This window comes from Helianthus annuus, chromosome 4 (assembly GCF_002127325.2).
Source record: "Helianthus annuus cultivar XRQ/B chromosome 4, HanXRQr2.0-SUNRISE, whole genome shotgun sequence".
NCBI classification, from domain to species: domain Eukaryota; kingdom Viridiplantae; phylum Streptophyta; class Magnoliopsida; order Asterales; family Asteraceae; genus Helianthus; species Helianthus annuus.
Window position 1 is genome coordinate 38583635 of NC_035436.2, and position 19555 is coordinate 38603189.

The 19555-nt window shown below is 39.3% G+C and overlaps 2 protein-coding genes across 6 annotated transcripts; both read right to left on the minus strand.

Moving 5' to 3' along the window:
• Positions 1–6567: 6567 nt before the first annotated feature.
• Positions 6568–8570, minus strand: LOC110936205 (patatin-like protein 1). Of its 5 annotated transcripts, none has more exons than XM_035989577.1 (6): positions 8165–8562; positions 7868–8085; positions 7618–7792; positions 7205–7498; positions 6952–7061; positions 6568–6822 (listed from the first exon to the last, which is right to left on the minus strand). In XM_035989577.1, the coding sequence occupies exons 4-6, from the start codon at positions 7493–7495 to the stop codon at positions 6753–6755; spliced, it is 471 nt and encodes a 156-aa protein (XP_035845470.1). In that variant the 5' UTR covers positions 7496–7498; positions 7618–7792; positions 7868–8085; positions 8165–8562; the 3' UTR covers positions 6568–6752. The 5 variants fall into 5 exon arrangements, with proteins under 5 accessions (XP_035845470.1, XP_035845469.1, XP_022034244.1 ...); XM_035989576.1 differs by having other exon boundaries at positions 7618–7737; positions 7868–8090; XM_022178552.2 differs by having other exon boundaries at positions 7868–8090.
• LOC110933241 (oryzain alpha chain) lies at positions 7544–8471 on the minus strand. Its single transcript, XM_022176472.1, has 3 exons — positions 8165–8471; positions 7868–8025; positions 7544–7792 (listed from the first exon to the last, which is right to left on the minus strand). Exons 1-3 carry the CDS (start codon positions 8469–8471, stop codon positions 7544–7546), a joined length of 714 nt encoding a protein of 237 aa, XP_022032164.1.
• Positions 8571–19555: the final 10985 nt, after the last annotated feature.

Sequence of the window (19555 nt, forward strand, 5' to 3'; positions counted from 1 at the left end):
AGTCTTCAGCTTTTGTGTCGTTTACGCGACATAATGAAACCTATAGAGGCTTTATCAAAGACCATATAACCTAATTATCCATTCCAATGTGGCCCCACCAGTTCTTCAAATACATACCCATATTGAATGCGCTTCACATGGTAATTTCACGCCTTTTCCCCTCTGATTGCTTTGATGTGTTTTCACACAATAAACTGCTCCCTTATGTTTCTATATCGAGACAAAGTGACACACTATTAAGTCCAACTATGTATCACCTATTTTAGAAATACATTATTGAGATCATCATCATCATCATACTCAGTAAATCCCACCAATAGCAAAGCTAAGGTAGGGTCTGAGGATGGTAGATGTAGACAGCCTTACCTCTACCCTGTAGGAATAGAGAGGCTGCTTCCAGTGAGACCCCCGGCTCGATTGTAGTTTTGTATCAAGCCTTAGACCTAAGACACATAACACTCAAACAATCAGGACAGAGACTGATTGGTGCATGTACTCCGTGTCATTCAGCTATCAACGTCACCACATGATGCATGATTAACCATCCGCCGCTTTTAACGTTATTTTCACGAAATTAGTAAAATAACGTTAAAGTTAGTACCATTTCACTTTTGCCCCCCAAGCACCCACACATATATACATTATATGTGCATACCATAAGCGGGGCATAGAAATACATTATTGAGATGAGGATGCTATATCACCACACTCATTATTAATAGGTATCACCTATTTTAGAACTACACTATTGAGATGCGGATGCTATATCATCACACTCGTTATTAATAGGTATCCGGGTATACATGTCCACGCTCTTATGTGGTTAGTAATTTATTAGGATGTCCATTAACTGAAACTCAATCCTAAACTCACTATTTTTAAAAGTTATTTAATACTTTTTTCTGACTTTGCTGGATGTTCGACCTTCTGCTTCTGACCAATATAGTCGAGGTTGACGGGACGTCACGCTGACGACCAGATGCACATCATTGTTGGATAAGGGGAGGTAAGTGCTATTTACAGGCTTGGTGCCACATGTTCGCACAAACATTAACATGCGTTGCAGGGATCTGGTTCTATGGGTTGCTAGATGGTGAAATCGATAATTTTGAAGACTTATGAAGCATGTTTTTACAAATTTTAGTCAACAACAACGATGCTCAAAAGACATTACTGTAGTTCATGATATTCAAAGGAAAGATGTAGATATAGTGGAAGAGTTTCTGGTTTGTGACAAAAAAAAAATAATAATAATGCTAGTATTGAATGTGCTAGATATCCAGGGCCCGTTATTGGGTTGGGAAGCCCGAGCGATGGCCAGGGACCAAAACTATAAAGGGGCTCGGAAACTATGAGTTAGTGATAAAGGATGATTTCTACAACAAAATCTAAACGTAAAGGACGAATTTGGCTACTTTAAACATAAAGAATGTATCCAAGCAACTTTTGAAAAACGTAAAGGATGCTTTTTGTTGAAGCGCAGATAACTGATTATTGGGTCAATAGTTAGTACTAAACTTATCACCCGGGAGTAGATAAGTCATTATTTTTTTTTGCCCAACCGATCCATTTATCTGTTGAAGCGCATTTAAAAGGGATCGGTTACTTGCTCAAACTACATGATGGAGAGACATCGTCGTATGGGCTTTGTTCTTGAAGAATCCACCATCAAAATCAACCTTATTAAGTTCGATAAATGAGAACATTAAGTTGCTTGCCTTGTTCGATGTGCTTGATCTTCCTTCGTATTAAGGTCCATATATGTTCCTTTTTGGATTGGTTCTTGCTCTATGATTGTATGTTTCGATCAGAGGTGCACTTATGGGTTTTTTTTTTTAAACCGGTTCCTGGTATGGCCAATTGGGACAAAAACCGGGTATTGCAATAACCGGTTTGGGTGTGGAGCCGGGTTCTGAAAAGAAAGTGATCGGGTTTCTGGTGCCGGCTCCGGGCATTGTTCAGGTTTGAACGGTTCGGGTCGGGTATAACAGGATTGAAACACGGTTTCAAATTAAAATTTAAGGAAGCCGATAAATAATCGGTGGCTCTGGTGCCGGCTCCGGGCATTGTTCAGGTTTGAACGGTTCGGGTCGGGTATAACCATGGGCGGATGTATGTGTATACAAGGGGGAGCGCCCGCTACCGCTTGGTCGGAAAATTTTTGACGTTTTTAGTGTAAATTTTGGAAAAATTTAACGTTTTTTCGATTTCGTTACCGCCTATTTATAAAACGTTCCTGCTTGGTCGGAATCCTAGATCCGCCACTAGGTATAACAACGTTGAAACACGGTTTCAAATTAAAATTTAAGGAAACCGATAAATAATCGGTGGCTATGGTCGAGCATGGAACCGATCAATAACCAACAGGTGGGGTCAACAAGAAATGCCCCTTTATCTTCATGCCCATATAAAGCCCACGGGGGTGGTTATGGGGACATTACCAAGCCACTTCACACCCCTATAATGTCCATTACTCATGGTCAAATGCCCAATGAGGATAACAAAATTGGAAAATAATGATGGAATAGGGGCATCAAGAGGGATTAACCATTACACATTTTTTAAAAGGCATGATAATGTTGTTGTGGGGGAAAATGCCCCTTAAAGGCAATAACCATTCCGTATGGCCTTATAACTTCACAAATCATATATGTTTTTTTTATAGCACTGATCTATATTTTGTGAACAAATGTAAACTTTGTATGCGTTAAAGCATTGGAAAACATGGGATCATCATTGCCCTCTATGGAACTAATGTTAAAATCGGTCTGAGTCGAACCAGGCTTTAACGCTCCATGGTGGAACGAACTTGATTAGTTCAAAAGTATCAGTTCTAATAATGCTAACCACTTTTAACATTACTATTTAAAATCGGTACTGGGTCCAGCAGGAAGGTACTAATTGATTAGTCGAGCAAGAGCTAAAACAAATTTTACACTCAAAAAATTAAAAAGGATTTTAACTAGGGCTGTAAACGAACCGAATGAACATGAACAAGACCATGTTCGTGTTCGTTCGTTAAGGAAATTAACATGTTCGCGAACTGTTCACGAAAGCATACCGAACATAAGTTTATGTTCGTGTTCGTTCATTAAGGAAATTCAGTTGTTCATGAACAGTTCATAAACACTGGTCTCGAACAAAAACGAATGCAAGCAAATAAAAATGAACGCAAACGAACATTTAACTTGAAATTAAAAATTAAAAAATTGTCATCCTAAAACATTGGATATAAAATAGTTAAATACAACCATCAAATAATAAATCAAAACACAAGAAGTCTACTACACCACCAAACGATGAATCAAGTTTAACTAACTTAGACATAATTATCCCCAAAAATGTCTTAGAATGTCCAAATTTTAGCTAACTTACAAAAAAATACGGTTTCAAGTTTTCAATATGTTTAGATAAAAGGTTTATTATTTATTACTTTTTAACATAATCAAACGAACATGAACAAATGCAGTGGCGAAGCTTGACCCGAATGACGGAGGGGGGGGGGAGGGGGTCGAAAACGTATATACCCAAAAATTTCTATAGAACAGGGGGGTCGAAAAAGTATATACCCAAAAATTTCTATACGAAAACTACATATATAACACTACTGAACGAAAAGTTCGGGGAGTCGGGCGTCCCCCCGGCCCCTATTATCCTTCGCCCCTGAACAAATGTAAACGAACGAACGTAACTGAACGTTCACGAATGCAGTCGAACGAACGAGACATGTGTTCATGTTCGTTCGCTAAGCTAACCGAACGAAATTTTTTGTTCGTGTTCGTTTGTTAAGCTAATCGAACGAACATAAACGAACTTCCCGCCAAACGGTTCACGAACTGTTCGCTGAACGTTCGGTTCGTTTACAGTCCTAATTTTAACTAGCAGTATTACTCGCAGCGGCGGCCCTAGGTAATGGGTTGGGTGGGCTGTGGGCAGGCGCACCCCTTGGAAAAAAAAATCATGTATTTTATAGGCAAAAATCTCGACAGCACCCTTTGAAAGTTTGGTTAAATTTCGTGTTCACACCCCGAGAAAACAATTCTTGGATCCGCCACTGATTACTCGTGCTATGAGATGGGAATTCGGTCGGTATCGGTTCGTTTCGTTTCGTTACGATACTGACTCGTTACAGTAATCGAAAGGGAAAACGAAAAAGTAGAATCGTGGTATGTTCAAAAGGATATCTACACTTGTTTTATATGATCGAAAACCGAAAAAAACAAATATACTAATCCGTTTGGTTCGTTTGAGTACCGTAATGATATCATAACTTGTATAACATGATGCCAAGAAAAAAATTAACACGTCTTCTTATTCAGGTTCAAAAAAAAGTTAATGAAATCGAGTTATCGTAGAAAATTCAAATCAAGTGAAAGTAATATATTAAAAGTGTAAATTTAAAATATAAACGAGAAAATTAAAATTTAAAATACTATTAATCTACTAATATAAACTCCACTCATCATTTTTAATATGTAAAAAATAACGGTAAATCAATTATAAAAATTAAAATACTATTTCTTTTATATTTCTTTTTTTTATTTTTTATTTTTTATATTTATACAAATAGCACCTGAATAATAATTCTTTACAAAATAGCCTCTGGGGAGGTGAAATAACAAGAATGTCCTACTTAACCAAAAAATCTAACTGAGTTAGTGCTAAAGGTCATAACGGGTAGGATTTTGAAACGTTAAGTATAAAACTCGTCAACTTTTACGCTAAAGGATACCGCTTGCAAAAAGGTATTAATATAATGGACAAAACTTGTAATTTACTCGTACTATTATAATATAAACTTAACAATTATCAACCCACATCCTCTTCGAAATACAAAACCAACTTAGCTAGTCGAGAAGAAAAAATATAAAATAATAATGCAATGGTGAAAAAAACAATATAGTTGATGCTATGTGTTATAGTTAGGGCTGACAATTCCGACACGAACACAATAACACGACACAAACCTATATTAAGTTATCGTGTTTCGTGTTTGACCTTAACAGATTTCGTGTGTAAAATAGATCGACACGATAAGACCTTAACAGATTTCGTGTCTAAACAGGTTAAAACCCGTTAACCTGTTAAGACCCGTTAAGTACATGTTAGCAATTAAAATAAAATAAAAAATATTATATATGGGTGTTGAAATGGGTTATGAATCGTGGGACCTAGGATGAATTATACATAAACACACGCGGTTTGTTTTCCACAATTCAAATCCTAATTTTTAAATCTCTCTCACACCACCATTCCCAATTCAGTTCATAGCTTCCCCAATTCGGCAGTGTTCGTGTCTTAAACAGGTCGTGTTCGTGTCTTAGCAGGTCGTGTTCGTGCCTTAAACAGGTCGTGTTCGTGTCTTACACAGGTCGTATGATACGTTGGTAATTTTTTTGTGCCTTAACAGGTCGTTTCGTGTAACCTGTTTATTAACAGGTTCGTGTTCGTGTTTCGAAAATCTGACACGATAAGATTTCGTGTCGTGTTCGTGTTTACATATTTCGGGTTCGTGTCTTATCGTGTTCGTGTTTTAACAGATCGGGTTGACCCGTTATGCCAACCCTATTGGTTTCACCTAGCTTCATCTCTTTTCGCTTGAATACAAGTGAAAAATAATTTATTTATGTGAATTTCGAAATTCAAAATCGCCTTATTCTACTGCTAATTCCAGATATATTCACGAATCAAAAACTAATGTAACAGCTGATAAATAACCAACAGGTGGGGTCAAGTATGGAACCAGGTACAAAAAATCAGTTTTTAATACCCGGTTTTAGGTTAAATACCCAACTTATATGTGCACCTTAATCATTAGGTGGTTAAAGCCCATTTCATCCAATATGCGGTATTTAGTATGGATGTGGAATGACAGACCGTGAGTTGTTCGAAATGGGATGGAAGTACTAAAAACTTGGGAAATGTTAAAATCGTTCAAGTCAATGGTGAGTGATGGGTATAAGATAGGTTAAGTGGTGAATGTAAATGACAGAAGATGGTGACGTGGCACTAAGGTGGAAGTGAGCGATGAGTGACAAGTGGTTGTATAACACAACCTAAAATACTGAAGTCATGGCCCTTCATCCCTTTTACCCGAAATGCATTGAGGCACAACTGGACATCTAGGGGTAAAGCACTGTTTCGGTGTGGGCCGAAAGAGCGGCACCAAATCGAGGCAAACTCTGAATACTAGATATGACCTCAAAATAACAGGGGTCAAAGTCGGCCAGTGCGACGACCGGGGATAAGCTTCATCGTCCGGAGGGAAACAGCCTGGATCACCCGCTAAGGCCCCTAAATGACCGCTTACAGAGACAGCTAGGAGGTTTGCCTAGAAGCAGCCACCCTTGAAAGAGTGTGTAATAGCTCATTGATCAAGCGCGCTTGCACCTAAGATGAACGAGGCTAAGCGATCTGCTTTTATGTGAAAAACCCTCATTCAACTGCTAATTGAAAAATAATTTTATGTGAATTTCTGGATTCAAAATCCCTTCATCCTGCTGCTAATTCGAGATATTTTCTAGTATAAAAAACTGATATAAAAGCAGAGTTATATAACAATCCAAAGACAATAACAATACATACGATCTTCAAATTAAAAGAAGTAACATCAAGTTTTATGATCTCAATACAAAATAAGAAATTAATACACACCATGCCCGTGTAAAAATGTACCAGCAAGAAATTGGCTTCAAAAATGCATTAATAGTCAGATACATTCCTTCATCCACATGTTTAGATCTCGGGCTTGCTTATTCATCGCGCTCTTCCTTACCCATCTCAGACTTTGCCAAATATATATCACGGAGTGTTGTCGCGAAGCTGTAGGATTCAATTTAAAGAAAAAAAATACATGAAATAAATGGTCAAATGAAAATATAAAAAGACATTCACAAGTACCAGAGTAGTTTTGAAGAGAGGTAAATAAAAAAAATGGACAAATAATTATACCTTTCAATACGCATCTCGTTGGTAATGTGAGGGTCATGCTCTACTAGGTTCTCCAAGTATTCATCAGTAGCCAAATCCATGGTAGCCATGACATCACTTAAAGTGACTTCCTGGAATATAACAAATTAATAATAATAATTTAACCAATTTGATATGAGCAGTTAAACTCGTGACGTCTCATTAGATTTGATTGTTTTTTTCTTGATAATGAGACCTTTTGCAAGAGCATAAAGAAACAAAATGTCAAATGTACATGAATTTGCAAATACAACACTTCCGAATTAAGGCCTTTCAAAAAGGCAGAGGCAAAATAATCAGCCATATAACTATAACCGCTACTGAAAACATTCAGCACTGGAGACGAGCCACCACTGCGCAACCACCACCCTAAAATGCCCCAAGTGGATGATTTTGTAGCATCATACTTCTCTTCCATATCTAGACACCCTGTACCCAACGACAAAACCAAAAACTGATAATCCTTTGCTGACCATGTCGGATCTCGTCTACTTCTTTCCATAATTACTTCAGCTACTGCAACCATAGCCTACAAAAAAGATATATATTATAAGCCTAACAAAAACCATATAGGTTAGTAAGTTAGTTTGACAGGATTCTGGCCATTCTTGACAGGGTATAATGCCTCCATTGCAATTCCACATTTACCTGTTTTCTCTGTTACATTGCGTTCAATTTTTACGTAGCCTTTTTCCCCCCATTCTGCACCCCAAGAGTTTCTCACCAGCCAGTAATTCTTGCCAGCTTCGGTCCCATAGCCAACCACAACTACATCATGGTCCAAACCGGTCCCACATTTGCCCGTGAAGATGCAATACAATGACTAGATAATCAGTGAACCCCAAAAACTACAACCCTCAACCGACAAAATAAAAAAAAAAAATTAGTTACCACTCACCCCTGAGTAGAACTGAAAATCCCTGCTAGCAGCTTCGATAGAAACAGAGACAGGCTGGTTTGCAACAGCCTTTAGCAACGATTGTTCATTGTTGGCAGGAAGCCCTTCATAACCATCGATACAAACAGCCTTTCTTGTCTTGTGGTCAGCTGGAAGCCCTTCATCACCATCAATCCAAAAGGCCTTTCTTTTTTAATCTGCCCCTTTGAAAATAACATCTAACCTAAAATAACCCATCAACTTAGATCAACAGTCCAAATATCACAACAACAACAACAACTTAAAAAATTTACTCACTGCACGTCCCTTGGTCTTTAACCCGAGCCACAGCACTTCTTTCTCCCCAACCTACTGATTCTGGTAGAACATCTGCGGGTGTCGGAGAGTATCGATCACTCTTAAAGCTTTCAGTCTTCCCCTTCCTCCTCTGATCGATCATCTCTGTGCTTTTGTAACTCCCTGTGTACTCATCATGGGATAGATCGGCAAACCGATTGAGTTTGAGCTTGTAGGGGTGATTCTGAGAGTTATGATTCTCTACGTATATTGCGTTACCGTGGTAGGTTTGGAACCTCAACTCTTTTTCCCCCGGGACATTGTACATTTTGCCGTGTTCGACCAACCATAATTCGAACCTCGGGTACCATACCTCTCTCGTCAGGGACGATGACTCCTGAGTACTGATCATTTTGGCTGTTCTGGTCGCCGGTTCATTTGCGGTTACTCAGGAGTCATCGTCCCTGACGAGGGAGGTATGGTACCCGAGGTTCGAATTATGGTTGGACGAACACGGAAAAATGTACAACGTCCCGGGGGAAAAAGAGTTGAGGTTCCAGATCTACTACGGTAACGCAATATACGTAGAGAATCATAACTCTCAGAATCACCCCTACAAGCTCAAACTCAATCGGTTTGCCAACCTATCCCTTGATGAGTATAGAGGGAGTTACAAAAGCACAGAGATGATCGATCAGAGGAGGAAGGGGAAGGCCGAAAGCTTTAAGAGTGATCGGTACTCTCCGACACCCGCAGATGTTCTCAGGGGGACCTATAGCTTATTAAGCCAAAACTAGAATTACGACCCGCCGCAATGCGGCGGGGATTCTTTAGTTATAACGAAGTCGATTTAGGACCCGCACGTTATGTTGAACCTGTGAAATGGGAAAAAATAGACGATGTAAAAACGTTCACCCACCCACACACGTTGCGTCGTGTTAACTCGCAAAATTTAGAACGAAACGTAAAAACGTTAAACCAAAGACGCATGTTTCGATGTGTTAAGTCATAAAATTTAGAACGAAGCATAAAGCGAAAAATTTGCGTAAAATTAAAACGATAAAGGACCAAAGTTGAAAGTAAAAAAAGTTGTGTGGATAGATTGTAAAAGATAAAAAAGTTTAGGGTTAAAAGTAAAAAAAAACAAATAGTTTTGGGTTAAAGTAATTTATGAAATACTTTAGGGTGAAAAGAAAAAATATTAATTTTTTTGAAAAAACCCCAAAGCCAAGGTTACAACAACCATATGCATAACCATTTTTCTTTGAAAAAACCCTCAAAGCCAAGATTACAACACTTCGCGAAAGATTAGAAGTATAAGGGACCAAAGTTGCAACAGATGAAAAAACTTTGAGTTAAAAGTTAAAAAAATCAAAGTGGGTAAATCGTAAAAGATGGAAACTTTTGAATTAGAAGTGAAAAATCAAATTAATCAAAGGGGTTAAATTAACAAAGATTAAAACTTTAAACTTAAATCGTCAAAGATTAAAACTTTAGGGTTAAAAAGGAAAATTTCATTTTTTTTGAAACACTCCCAAAACTAAAAGTACAACTAACTTATGTATACTTATTTATATGTTTTTAATGATCAATTAAATCCACCAACCTGGTCATGGAATTGTGACATCAGTCACATCACACTTTACCTTCCACATGATGATATATTTATTTATATTTCCTTTTTTCCTTCTAACATAATTATTTATAAATATAATTAGATTTATACGTGCAAGGTGAGAACACATCTGTATGTAGGAACACCTTACTTAGTCGTGTCTAGATGCATAGCACCTTCATACAACAGCGCGCGGTTATGTCAAAAAAGTTGACTTTAAATTCATGCAAGGTGTTCAACAAGGCAATGAAGTAACTTTTCGACGTTCTGAATATAAATATGATGTATGTTTTATTTGTAAGGGTTAGGATATAATAAGAAGTTTTTTTTTTTGGCTAAGAAGGCTGGAAAGTAATTTTAACCATTAATTGATTTAATCAAGAGCGAAGTTTAAATGAGTGAAATTGAAGAGAAAAAAAGAGGCGTGTGGGTTTTTTAAAGACATTCGAGTCAATCCAGGACAATAGTTTCTCTCTCCTCCAATTCCTCCCCCCCCCCCCCTCCTCCATTTGTTAAACCTTAATAACTTTTTCATACCACATTCGAGTCAATCCTTCTCCCTCGTGAGGGACCTTTAACTTTGACCGCTTATTGTGACTCATATTGGCTTGGGTGCCCGTACACAAGACGTTCAAGAACCGGGTATTTGCTTCTCTTAGGTGGTGGTGCTATTTCTTGGAAAACAAAGAAACAATCGGTTGTCTCCCGCTCCTCAGCTGAAGCGGAATACAGAGCCATGGCTTCCACGGTTAGTGAAATCCTTTGGGTGAGATGGCTTCTCAAAGATTTCCAAGTCAATATTACGGCTGCTACACCTTTGTTTTGTGACAACCAAGTTGCTTGTCACATTGCAAACAATCCTGTTTTTCATGAGCGTACAAAGCATGTTGAAATGGACTGTTACTTTGTTCGTGAACGTGTGGATTCACAGGAAATTGTTCCTATGCAAATTGATAGTAAACTACAGATCGCAGATTTACTCACTAAGGGGCTCGGTACTCAACAACTCAATTCACTTCTTAACAAGATGGGCATTAAGGATCTACATGCTCCATCTTGAGGGGGAGTATTGGACCATAAAATATTCCCAGAATATTTTCCTCCTGATTATTAGCCTATCATTATTTTGTTACCATGTTTAGTTTGATAGGTTTTCTATTTATTCTCTTGTTTGTTCTCTCTTTTCATATACGGAAATAATAAACAAAACCCTAAAGTTCCTTTGATCTCTAGAAATCTTCATTTTGTTGAAGCGCAGATAACTGATTATTGGGTCAATAGTTAGTACTAAACTTCTCACCCGGGAGTAGATAAGTCATTATTTTTTTTGCCCAACCGATCCATCCATCTGTTGAAGCGCATTTAAAAGGGATCAGTTACTTGCTCAAACTACATGATGGAGAGACATCGTCGTGTGGGCTTTGTTCTTGAAGAATCCACCATCAAAACCAACCTTATTAAGTTCGATAATTGAGAACATTAAGTTGCTTGCCTTGTTCGATGTGCTTGATCTTCCTTCGTATTAAGGTCGATATATGTTCCTTTTTGGGTTGGTTCTTGCTCTATGATTATATGTTTCGGTCAGAGGTGCACTTATGGGGTTTTTTTTAAACCGGTTCCTGGTACAAAAACCGGGTATTGCAATAACCGGTTTGGGTGTGGAGCTGGGTTCTGAAAAGAAAGTGATCGGGTTTCCGGTGACGGCTCTAGGCATTGTTCAGGGTTGAACGGTTCGGGTCGGGTATAAGAGGGTTGAAACACAGTTTCAAATTAAAATTTAAGGAAACTGATAAATAATCGGTGGCTATGGTTGGGCATGGAACCGATCAATAACCAACAGGTGGGGTCAACTAGGAATGCCCCTTCATCTTCATGCCCATATAAAGCACACAGGGGTGGTGTTAGGGGCATTAACAAGCCACTTCACTCCCTTATAATGTCCATTACTCATGGTCTAATGCCCAATGAGGATAACAAAATTGGAAAATAATGATGGAATAGGGCCATCAAGAGGGGTTAATCAGTACACATTTTATAAAAGGCACGATAATGTTGATGTGACGAAAAATACCCCTTAGAGGCATTAACCATTACGTATGGCCTCATAACTTCACAAATCATATATGTTTTTGTTAGCACTAATTTGTATGTTGTGAACAAATGTAAACTTTGTAGGCGTTAAAGCATTGGAAAACATGGGATCATCATTGCCCTCTATGGAACTAACGTTAAAATCGGTTTGAGTCGAACCAGGCTTTAACGTTCCATGGCGGAACGAACTTGATTAGCTCAAAAGTATCAGTTCTAATAATGCTAATCACTTTTAACATTGCTATTTAAAATCGGAACTGGGTCCAGCAGGAAGGTACTAATTGATTAGTCGAGCTAGAGCTAAAAACAAATTTTACACTCAAAAAATTAAAAATGATTTTAACTAGGGCTGTTGTCACACCCCAACCGATGGCGGAATCATCGGGACACGGCACTGAGCGAAACAGATTGTTCAAAGAAATTCCATAACAACTATTATTACCAAATAGTTTTAAATATCACGTCGCATACCGTGATGATGTGTGTAAAATGCAACATATAAATCACATCAATTAAGGCATAAAACTAACACTTTTTAAGTACTAATGTTGGAAAAAGAGTGTTTTTGTCTTCCTTTTGTATTTTCAGGATGAAATGAGCTCAAAATCACAAAAGAAGCAAAAAGACAACTAATTCTACCATAAATACAAGAAAAAGGAACAAAAGTAGACTGCCCGGACCCTCAACGGCACCTCCCAAAGCAAAGGAGAAGAAACAGAGTCTGAACACGCCCCGTGTCCAGCGAACACGGGGGCGTGCCCAGGAAGCAGCAGAAAAGACAAACCAGTAGAAGCTTCCATTGCCCACCACGGGGCCGTGTCCAGCGGGCACGGGGGCGTGGTGAAAGTACAGCAGGCGCATTAATTGTAATTGCGAATTACAATTAATGAAAAGAGAGAATGTCAGACGGGCACGGGGCCGTGTCCAGCGGACACGGGGCCGTGTCCAGCCTTCTGTTCAGCCTATAAATAGAGGAGCTTGGTTTCATTCTCTCTCATCCCTTGGCACACCACCTCTCTCACACTTCATCCACCACCCACCACCACCATAACACCATCATCCACCACCATCATCCATTGTCCATCGTAGAGTGTGTGAGTCGTCTCGGGATCCAAGATTGATCGTAAGAGTTCTTGACAATCAAGGCCATGTTTGCCTAAGTCTCTTACATCACTTGGTGAAGACAAGTGTTTAGTATAATACTTTTTATTTTTAATCTTTTGCACTTTTTATTTGGTTTTGTATTAATGACTTTAATAACTAGTTACTTATGTTGAAGGTGATCTTTCCTTATCGTTTGTCCGTGGTGTCTTGGCATTATTTTACTGTCTATATAAAATAAAAGATTTTCACCATTCATATCTCCACGGTCTATATGGAGGTATGTTGGCTACCTGGTCGGGGGTTAAGGGAACGGTTTGGTAAGGGTCTTGCCCTTGTTCAGCGTTTAGAGGTCCTGCTTGGGACCTGGGTCAAATTTAGTAGGATCTCCTTCAATGCCCATAGGTATTGGATGGCGGGGATCCAAACTCTTTGACCCCCTCATAAGTTAACTACTATTAATACTATAACCCGGCTATTTAGGACTGTATCCCTGCTGACTCAGACTACTTAGCCGAGGGTAACGTCACCGCCAAAAGCGGGGCCTACCACAATTTGCATTAATAACTTAATTCATTATCTTTCAATAATCCGACCCTTTAGGATTGTATCCTTGCTGACTCAAACTACTGGGTTGAGGGTAACGTCGCCTTCAAAAGAGGGGCCTACTACAATAACTAAGATAATCTCTTAAACAAGTGCAAAAGTGCGAAAATAATCAAAGGTTATACTAATACACGTGTCGGATCCAAGTGATTCATCTTGTCTATCTGTTTTTATTTTATTTTTATTTTCAGCATTTAGTTAGTTTTTATTTTTCTTAGTTTAAAACATTTTTCTAACTTTTTGATTTGATTAGACGTTGAGGATAAACCGGTATTAAAAGCTCTTGTGTCCTTGGACGGCCTCGGTATCTTACCAACACTATACTACGTCCACGATGGGTGCACTTGCCCATATGTGTGTTTAGTGTTAGTGAATATCGTGTTTTATAAATTTAAAACTTGGCTAAAAGTCTAAAAAAGGGGCTTAAATACTCATCAAAAATATAACACACTTCACGCACATCAAGTTTTTGGCGCCGTTGCCGGGGACACAAGGATTTTAAGAAAGTTAGGAATCAGCGGCCTAATCATATTTTTATTTTTCTTTAATTTTTTAGGATTTTTTTTAGTTTTTCAGCTTCTGCAGAGCTCAACATGGGGCCGTGCCTGCTGAACACGCCCCGTGCTCAATCATTGGAACTGGCAATCCTGTTTTAAGTCAGAGAGTAGGCTGAACACGGGGCCGTGTCCACTCAACACGCCCCCGTGGCCAAGATTCAGTTGCTGAAAACAGAACCGTTAGATCCCGGCGGTTGGTAATTTCTGACACAAACATGAGTGATAGTAATTCTTTTTACTTTCGGCACACTTATGGTTTGTGGTGTCGAATATGTGGAGGAGAACATGAGGAATTAAAATGTTATTTTCTCACTTATAGGCCCCACTATATAGACCCACCGATTCCTTGTAACCTTAAGAGGGGCGAAAGTAAAAATAAGCACTATTTCTCCCTCGAAATCGCCCAGCCAGATATTCTAGGAGAAATGCTCCTTGACGAGTTATTTCAACTAGAAGAACTACTTCTCAATTGGTCAAAAGAACTTAGGAAGGATTTTTTAGATCCATCCCAAGATGATGACCATGAGGAAATGTTGGAACCGCATTCCGACAACCTCGTTGCTCCCGAAAATACCTTCTTACCTAGAAAAGACGTGGACGATAGTCGTCCCTGTGCCGATTGTGCCGTGAAGGACTCCCCATCGACCTCGTTCGGTGCATACATAGACCTGAGCTATTCGGCATACACCTTCTTTAACGAGAGCCCGGGAAAGGGTTGGACTTGTCCACCTAGAATGAAAATAGGAATTACCCTCACCGACAACCTCTTGTGTTCTCGCCTTAGTATAGGACAATTAAGGTATCTTAGGCACTTTGGGGTTGTTCCAACAAGTCAAGAGCCACCCGATAGGAATTAGCTCCTTAGTAAAGACAAAACTTCATAAAACAGCCCTCCGACACGGGGCCGTGCCTGGTCAACACGCCCCCGTGTTCACTCAGAAGATTTTCTGCTGATTCTGTCAGAATACGGACAAAATGTGTCAGGATTTTCTCTGCACACGGGGCCGTGTCCAGCGGACACGGGGCCGTGTCCAGTGTGCTGTCGTTTTCTTTAAATGCAGCCTGAATCCTGCTCATTTTTTACCACTTCACCAAGCAGAGATTCCTGGGATCTTCACATATACCATCCTAGGTAAGTGCTAAAAGAAGGTTCCTAAGGACCATCTTGTCTTTTCCACTTTTGTTCATTTCTCCTTCTTCCAAAAATTTTTCAAACATCACCTCCATGGAAGCTTGGAAATCCATGATTCCAACCTTCTATGAAAGGTTTGTAAGATTTTTGGCTACGGATTCTTGTCTAAAAGTTAGTTCTATAACTTTGTTTTAAATTATCTGAGCTTAAAACACAATAAAAGTATATTAAAATAATTTAAAAACCTAGAATCGTTGGACAAAAATCCTGCAGACAGCTGAACACGGGGCCGTGCTCGCTGAGCACGGGGCCGTGTTCGAGGTACTGTTTTGCAAAAGTTTAGTTATCTTCGGCTTATTTCGCAGAAAATGGCCAGCAGAAACAGTGGAGCATCTTCGAGAAATAACCGAAATGGAAGGAGGTCGTCCACGGCGGAGGATTCCCTAGTATACTACGTTTACGCTTTAAGGGAAGCCATAGACGAGATGACGGGTGTAGAAGAAGCATTGGTGGACCGTATTAATCATCTGACGGTAGGCTTGGAGGGCTGCCTGCGAGAAGTAAACCTCCTGCACCAAAGGTTAAACCTTCTCGCTTCCCCGCCTTTGGTTCCGGTGATAACCCAAAGGGCGTGGAATGTAGTACCCGAGGTTATCATTCCAGCCGAATGGCACGCCATGCACCAAGTGCCTCAACCAAGGGTGGTGCAAGGAGTTCCGGTGAGCGCTCCTCCTCAAGACACCGAAGAGAATGAAGCTACCTTCTACCTCCCAAGGGAGATAGAAGAATGGCTTTGAGTGATAACCGAGGAGCCATAGGCTAGAGAGTGTTTCTGCATCGGGAAGTTATTCCCGAAATTTTCCTAAATAAGTAGAACCCTTATGATAACCTCATGTATCCCCTAGTTATTTAGCTAACTTTATGTAATGTCTATTTTCGCAATGCTATGATGGTTTTTATGATTGATGGTTGTCTTGAGTATAAAACACACTCATGGTGGTAATGGATGAAAAAGGGAACGAGAAAAATGGAACCATGCAAGAAGAACAGAGCAACCCGACAAAAATCTCCATCACAGAAGGCTCAACACGGGCCGTGCCCAACCAACACGGCCCCGTGCTGAGCCCCCTGCAGAAAATCACCCAGTTCAGGTAACTGGACACGGGCCGTGTTCAGCGGACACGCCCCCGTGTCCAGGCTTCTGTTTCAATTCTCTAATTTTTGTTACTGGCACTTGACCACGGGGCCGTGCCCGGTCAACACGGGGCCGTGTCCAGGATGCCAGTAACACAAAACTTTGCTTTTAAACCCACTTTTACACATTCTAATCAACCAAAAACATTATTTTTGGACACATTGAGGACAATGTGTAATTTAAGTGTGGGGGGGATGCTAAAACCTTGAAATTTTGCAAAATCCTAAACACAAGCCTTACACAAAACTCTATTGGAACCGCTAAACACCCCAAATTTTTTCAAAAACTTTTTCAATTTTTTTTATTTATTTACTTGTCTTAGTTTAAGTTGGGAATAACAAGTTCTAAAAAGGTTATATTTTTACAAGTTTACAACCGATAGCGTCGTGATAAAAAAAAGAACCAACATAAGAAAATTATGAAACGGCATAACAAGTCTAGTTAAAAATTTGATTATATATACTTGGTCACATTAAAAACCCATTCCCACAAAAGTGAGTTTTGAGCCTTTATTGAGCATAAAAATATACATATTTAGACTAAATGCTCATTTTTCGTTTCTTGTGTGAATAGCCGCTCGGTTCTTACAAATCTAGAACTTGCCACGAGAATACATTCCCGGTCCTTACCAACTTAAACCCAAGTAAGTAAATGATGGAGGCATTAGGATTAACCATTTTCTTTCAAAACCATTATTTTTCATTTTTTATCACCTACCCAAAAATCCCCCTAGATAGCCCCTTTGAGCCTAAACTTTTCATTTCATTACCCCAAAAACCCTTTTTACCCACCAAAAACCTTTTTATTTTTCACCCTTTATTTTAGTAACAAGCTCGGTTTTTCGTAAACTCGCCTTTTCATGTGAAAAAAAAAATGATGATAAAGTCAAAAACAAACAAAAGCTATAAAAAAGCTTGTTTGGAGAAATACTTCAAAATAAAAAGTCACTAAAAACAAGGTATTTTACGAAAACCGACGCTTTTTACGATTTTCGCCCTTTTTACTAACCACTAACCCAACCACCCACCTTTAACCCAAGCCTAACCCTTCACCCAAAAGTCCTCTTGATATTTACAAAGGTAAAAAGTTAAAAAGGAGGAGGATTGATTGCTTGGCAAGCCTATGGAAGGCGTCAGTTCCGTGCCGCTCTCGAGTGATTCACTAAAATATACACCTTCGGCCGAGTGTTGAGTGATCTCCCGTGAGGTATGTGAACTTGTATATAAATGGAATTTTAATAAGGCATGCTATGCCCAAATAAGTAATTTATCTTATGAAACGTCAAAATAAATCATAACGAATAAAAATAAAACCTATAAAGACCTTAGATTCCCGACACTCTAGGACAAGCTAAAAACTTCTCTTCTACCTATTCCATTTGGGAGTGTAAGCCACATTTAAAGAGTTTTGCTTGAGGACAAGCAAAAGTTCAAGTGTGGGGGTATTTGATGTGTGTAAAATGCAACATATAAATCACATCTATTAAGGCATAAAACTAACCCTTTTTAAGTACTAATGTTGGAAAAAGAGTGTTTTTGTCTTCCTTTTGTATTTTTAGGATGAAATGAGCTCAAAATCACAAAAGAAGCAAAAAAGACAACTAATTCTACCATAAATACAAGAAAAAGGAACAAAAGTAGACTGCCCGGACCCTCAACGGCACCTCCCAAAGCAAAGGAGAAGAAACAGAGTCTGAACACGCCCCGTGTCCAGCGAACACGGGGGCGTGCCCAGGAAGCAGCGGAAAAGACAAACCAGTAGAAGCTTCCATTGCCCACCACGGGGCCGTGTCCAGCGGGCTCGGGGGCATGGTGAAAGTATAGCAGGCGCATTAATTGTAATTGCGAATTACAATTAATGAAGAGAGAGAATGTCAGACGGGCACGGGGCCGTGTCCAGCGGACACGGGGCCGTGTCCAGCCTTCTGTTCAGCCTATAAATAGAGGAGCTTGGTTTCATTCTCTCTCATCCCTTGGCACACCACCTCTCTCACACTTCATCCACCACCCACCACCACCATAACACCATCATCCACCACCATCATCCATTGTCCATCGTAGAGTGTGTGAGTCGTCTCGGGATCCAAGATTGATCGTAAGAGTTCTTGACAATCAAGGCCATGTTTGCCTAAGTCTCTTACATCACTTGGTGAAGACAAGTGTTTAGTATAATACTTTTTATTTTTAATCTTTTGCACTTTTTATTTGGTTTTGTATTAATGACTTTAATAACTAGTAACTTATGTTGAAGGTGATCTTTCCTTATCGTTTGTCCGTGGTGTCTTGGCATTATTTTACTGTCTATATAAAATAAAAGATTTTCACCATTCATATCTCCACGGTCTATATGGAGGTATGTTGGCTACCTGGTCGGGGGTTAAGGGAACGGTTTGGTAAGGGTCTTGCCCTTGTTCAGCGTTTAGAGGTCCTGCTTGGGACCTGGGTCAAATTTAGTAGGATCTCCTTCAATGCCCATAGGTATTGGATGGCGGGGATCCAAACTCTTTGACCCCCTCATAAGTTAACTACTATTAATACTATAACCCGGCTATTTAGGACTGTATCCCTGCTGACTCAGACTACTTAGCCGAGGGTAACGTCACCGCCAAAAGCGGGGCCTACCACAATTTGCATTAATAACTTAATTCATTATCTTTCAATAATCCGACCCTTTAGGATTGTATCCTTGCTGACTCAAACTACTGGGTTGAGGGTAACGTCGCCTTCAAAAGAGGGGCCTACTACAATAACTAAGATAATCTCTTAAACAAGTGCAAAAGTGCGAAAATAATCAAAGGTTATACTAATACACGTGTCGGATCCAAGTGATTCATCTTGTCTATCTGTTTTTATTTTATTTTTATTTTCAGCATTTAGTTAGTTTTTATTTTTCTTAGTTTAAAACATTTTTCTAACTTTTTGATTTGATTAGACGTTGAGGATAAACCGGTATTAAAAGCTCTTGTGTCCTTGGACGACCTCGGTATCTTACCAACACTATACTACGTCCACGATGGGTGCACTTGCCCATATGTGTGTTTAGTGTTAGTGAATATCGTGTTTTATAAATTTAAAACTTGGCTAAAAGTGTAAAAAGGGGGCTTAAATACTCATCA

What these genes read in the sequence shown, in the direction of transcription:
- LOC110936205 (XM_035989577.1), bottom strand. Translation starts at nt 7,495, where the DNA reads ATGGTTGCAGTAGCTGAAGTAATTATGGAAAGAAGTAGACGAGATCCG. An exon ending in TGTTGTATTTGCAAATTCAT is followed by an intron (nt 7,062 to 7,204) that starts GTACATTTGACA and finishes GTTATATTCCAG; the next exon opens with GAAGTCACTTTAAGTGATGT. An exon ending in AACGAGATGCGTATTGAAAG is followed by an intron (nt 6,823 to 6,951) that starts GTATAATTATTT and finishes TGAATCCTACAG; the next exon opens with CTTCGCGACAACACTCCGTG.
- LOC110933241 (XM_022176472.1), bottom strand. Translation starts at nt 8,471, where the DNA reads ATGTACAATGTCCCGGGGGAAAAAGAGTTGAGGTTCCAAACCTACCAC. An exon ending in TAAAGACCAAGGGACGTGCA is followed by an intron (nt 8,026 to 8,164) that starts GTGAGTAAATTT and finishes ATGGTGATGAAG; the next exon opens with GGCTTCCAGCTGACCACAAG. An exon ending in ATTTTCAGTTCTACTCAGGG is followed by an intron (nt 7,793 to 7,867) that starts GTGAGTGGTAAC and finishes CTGATTATCTAG; the next exon opens with TCATTGTATTGCATCTTCAC.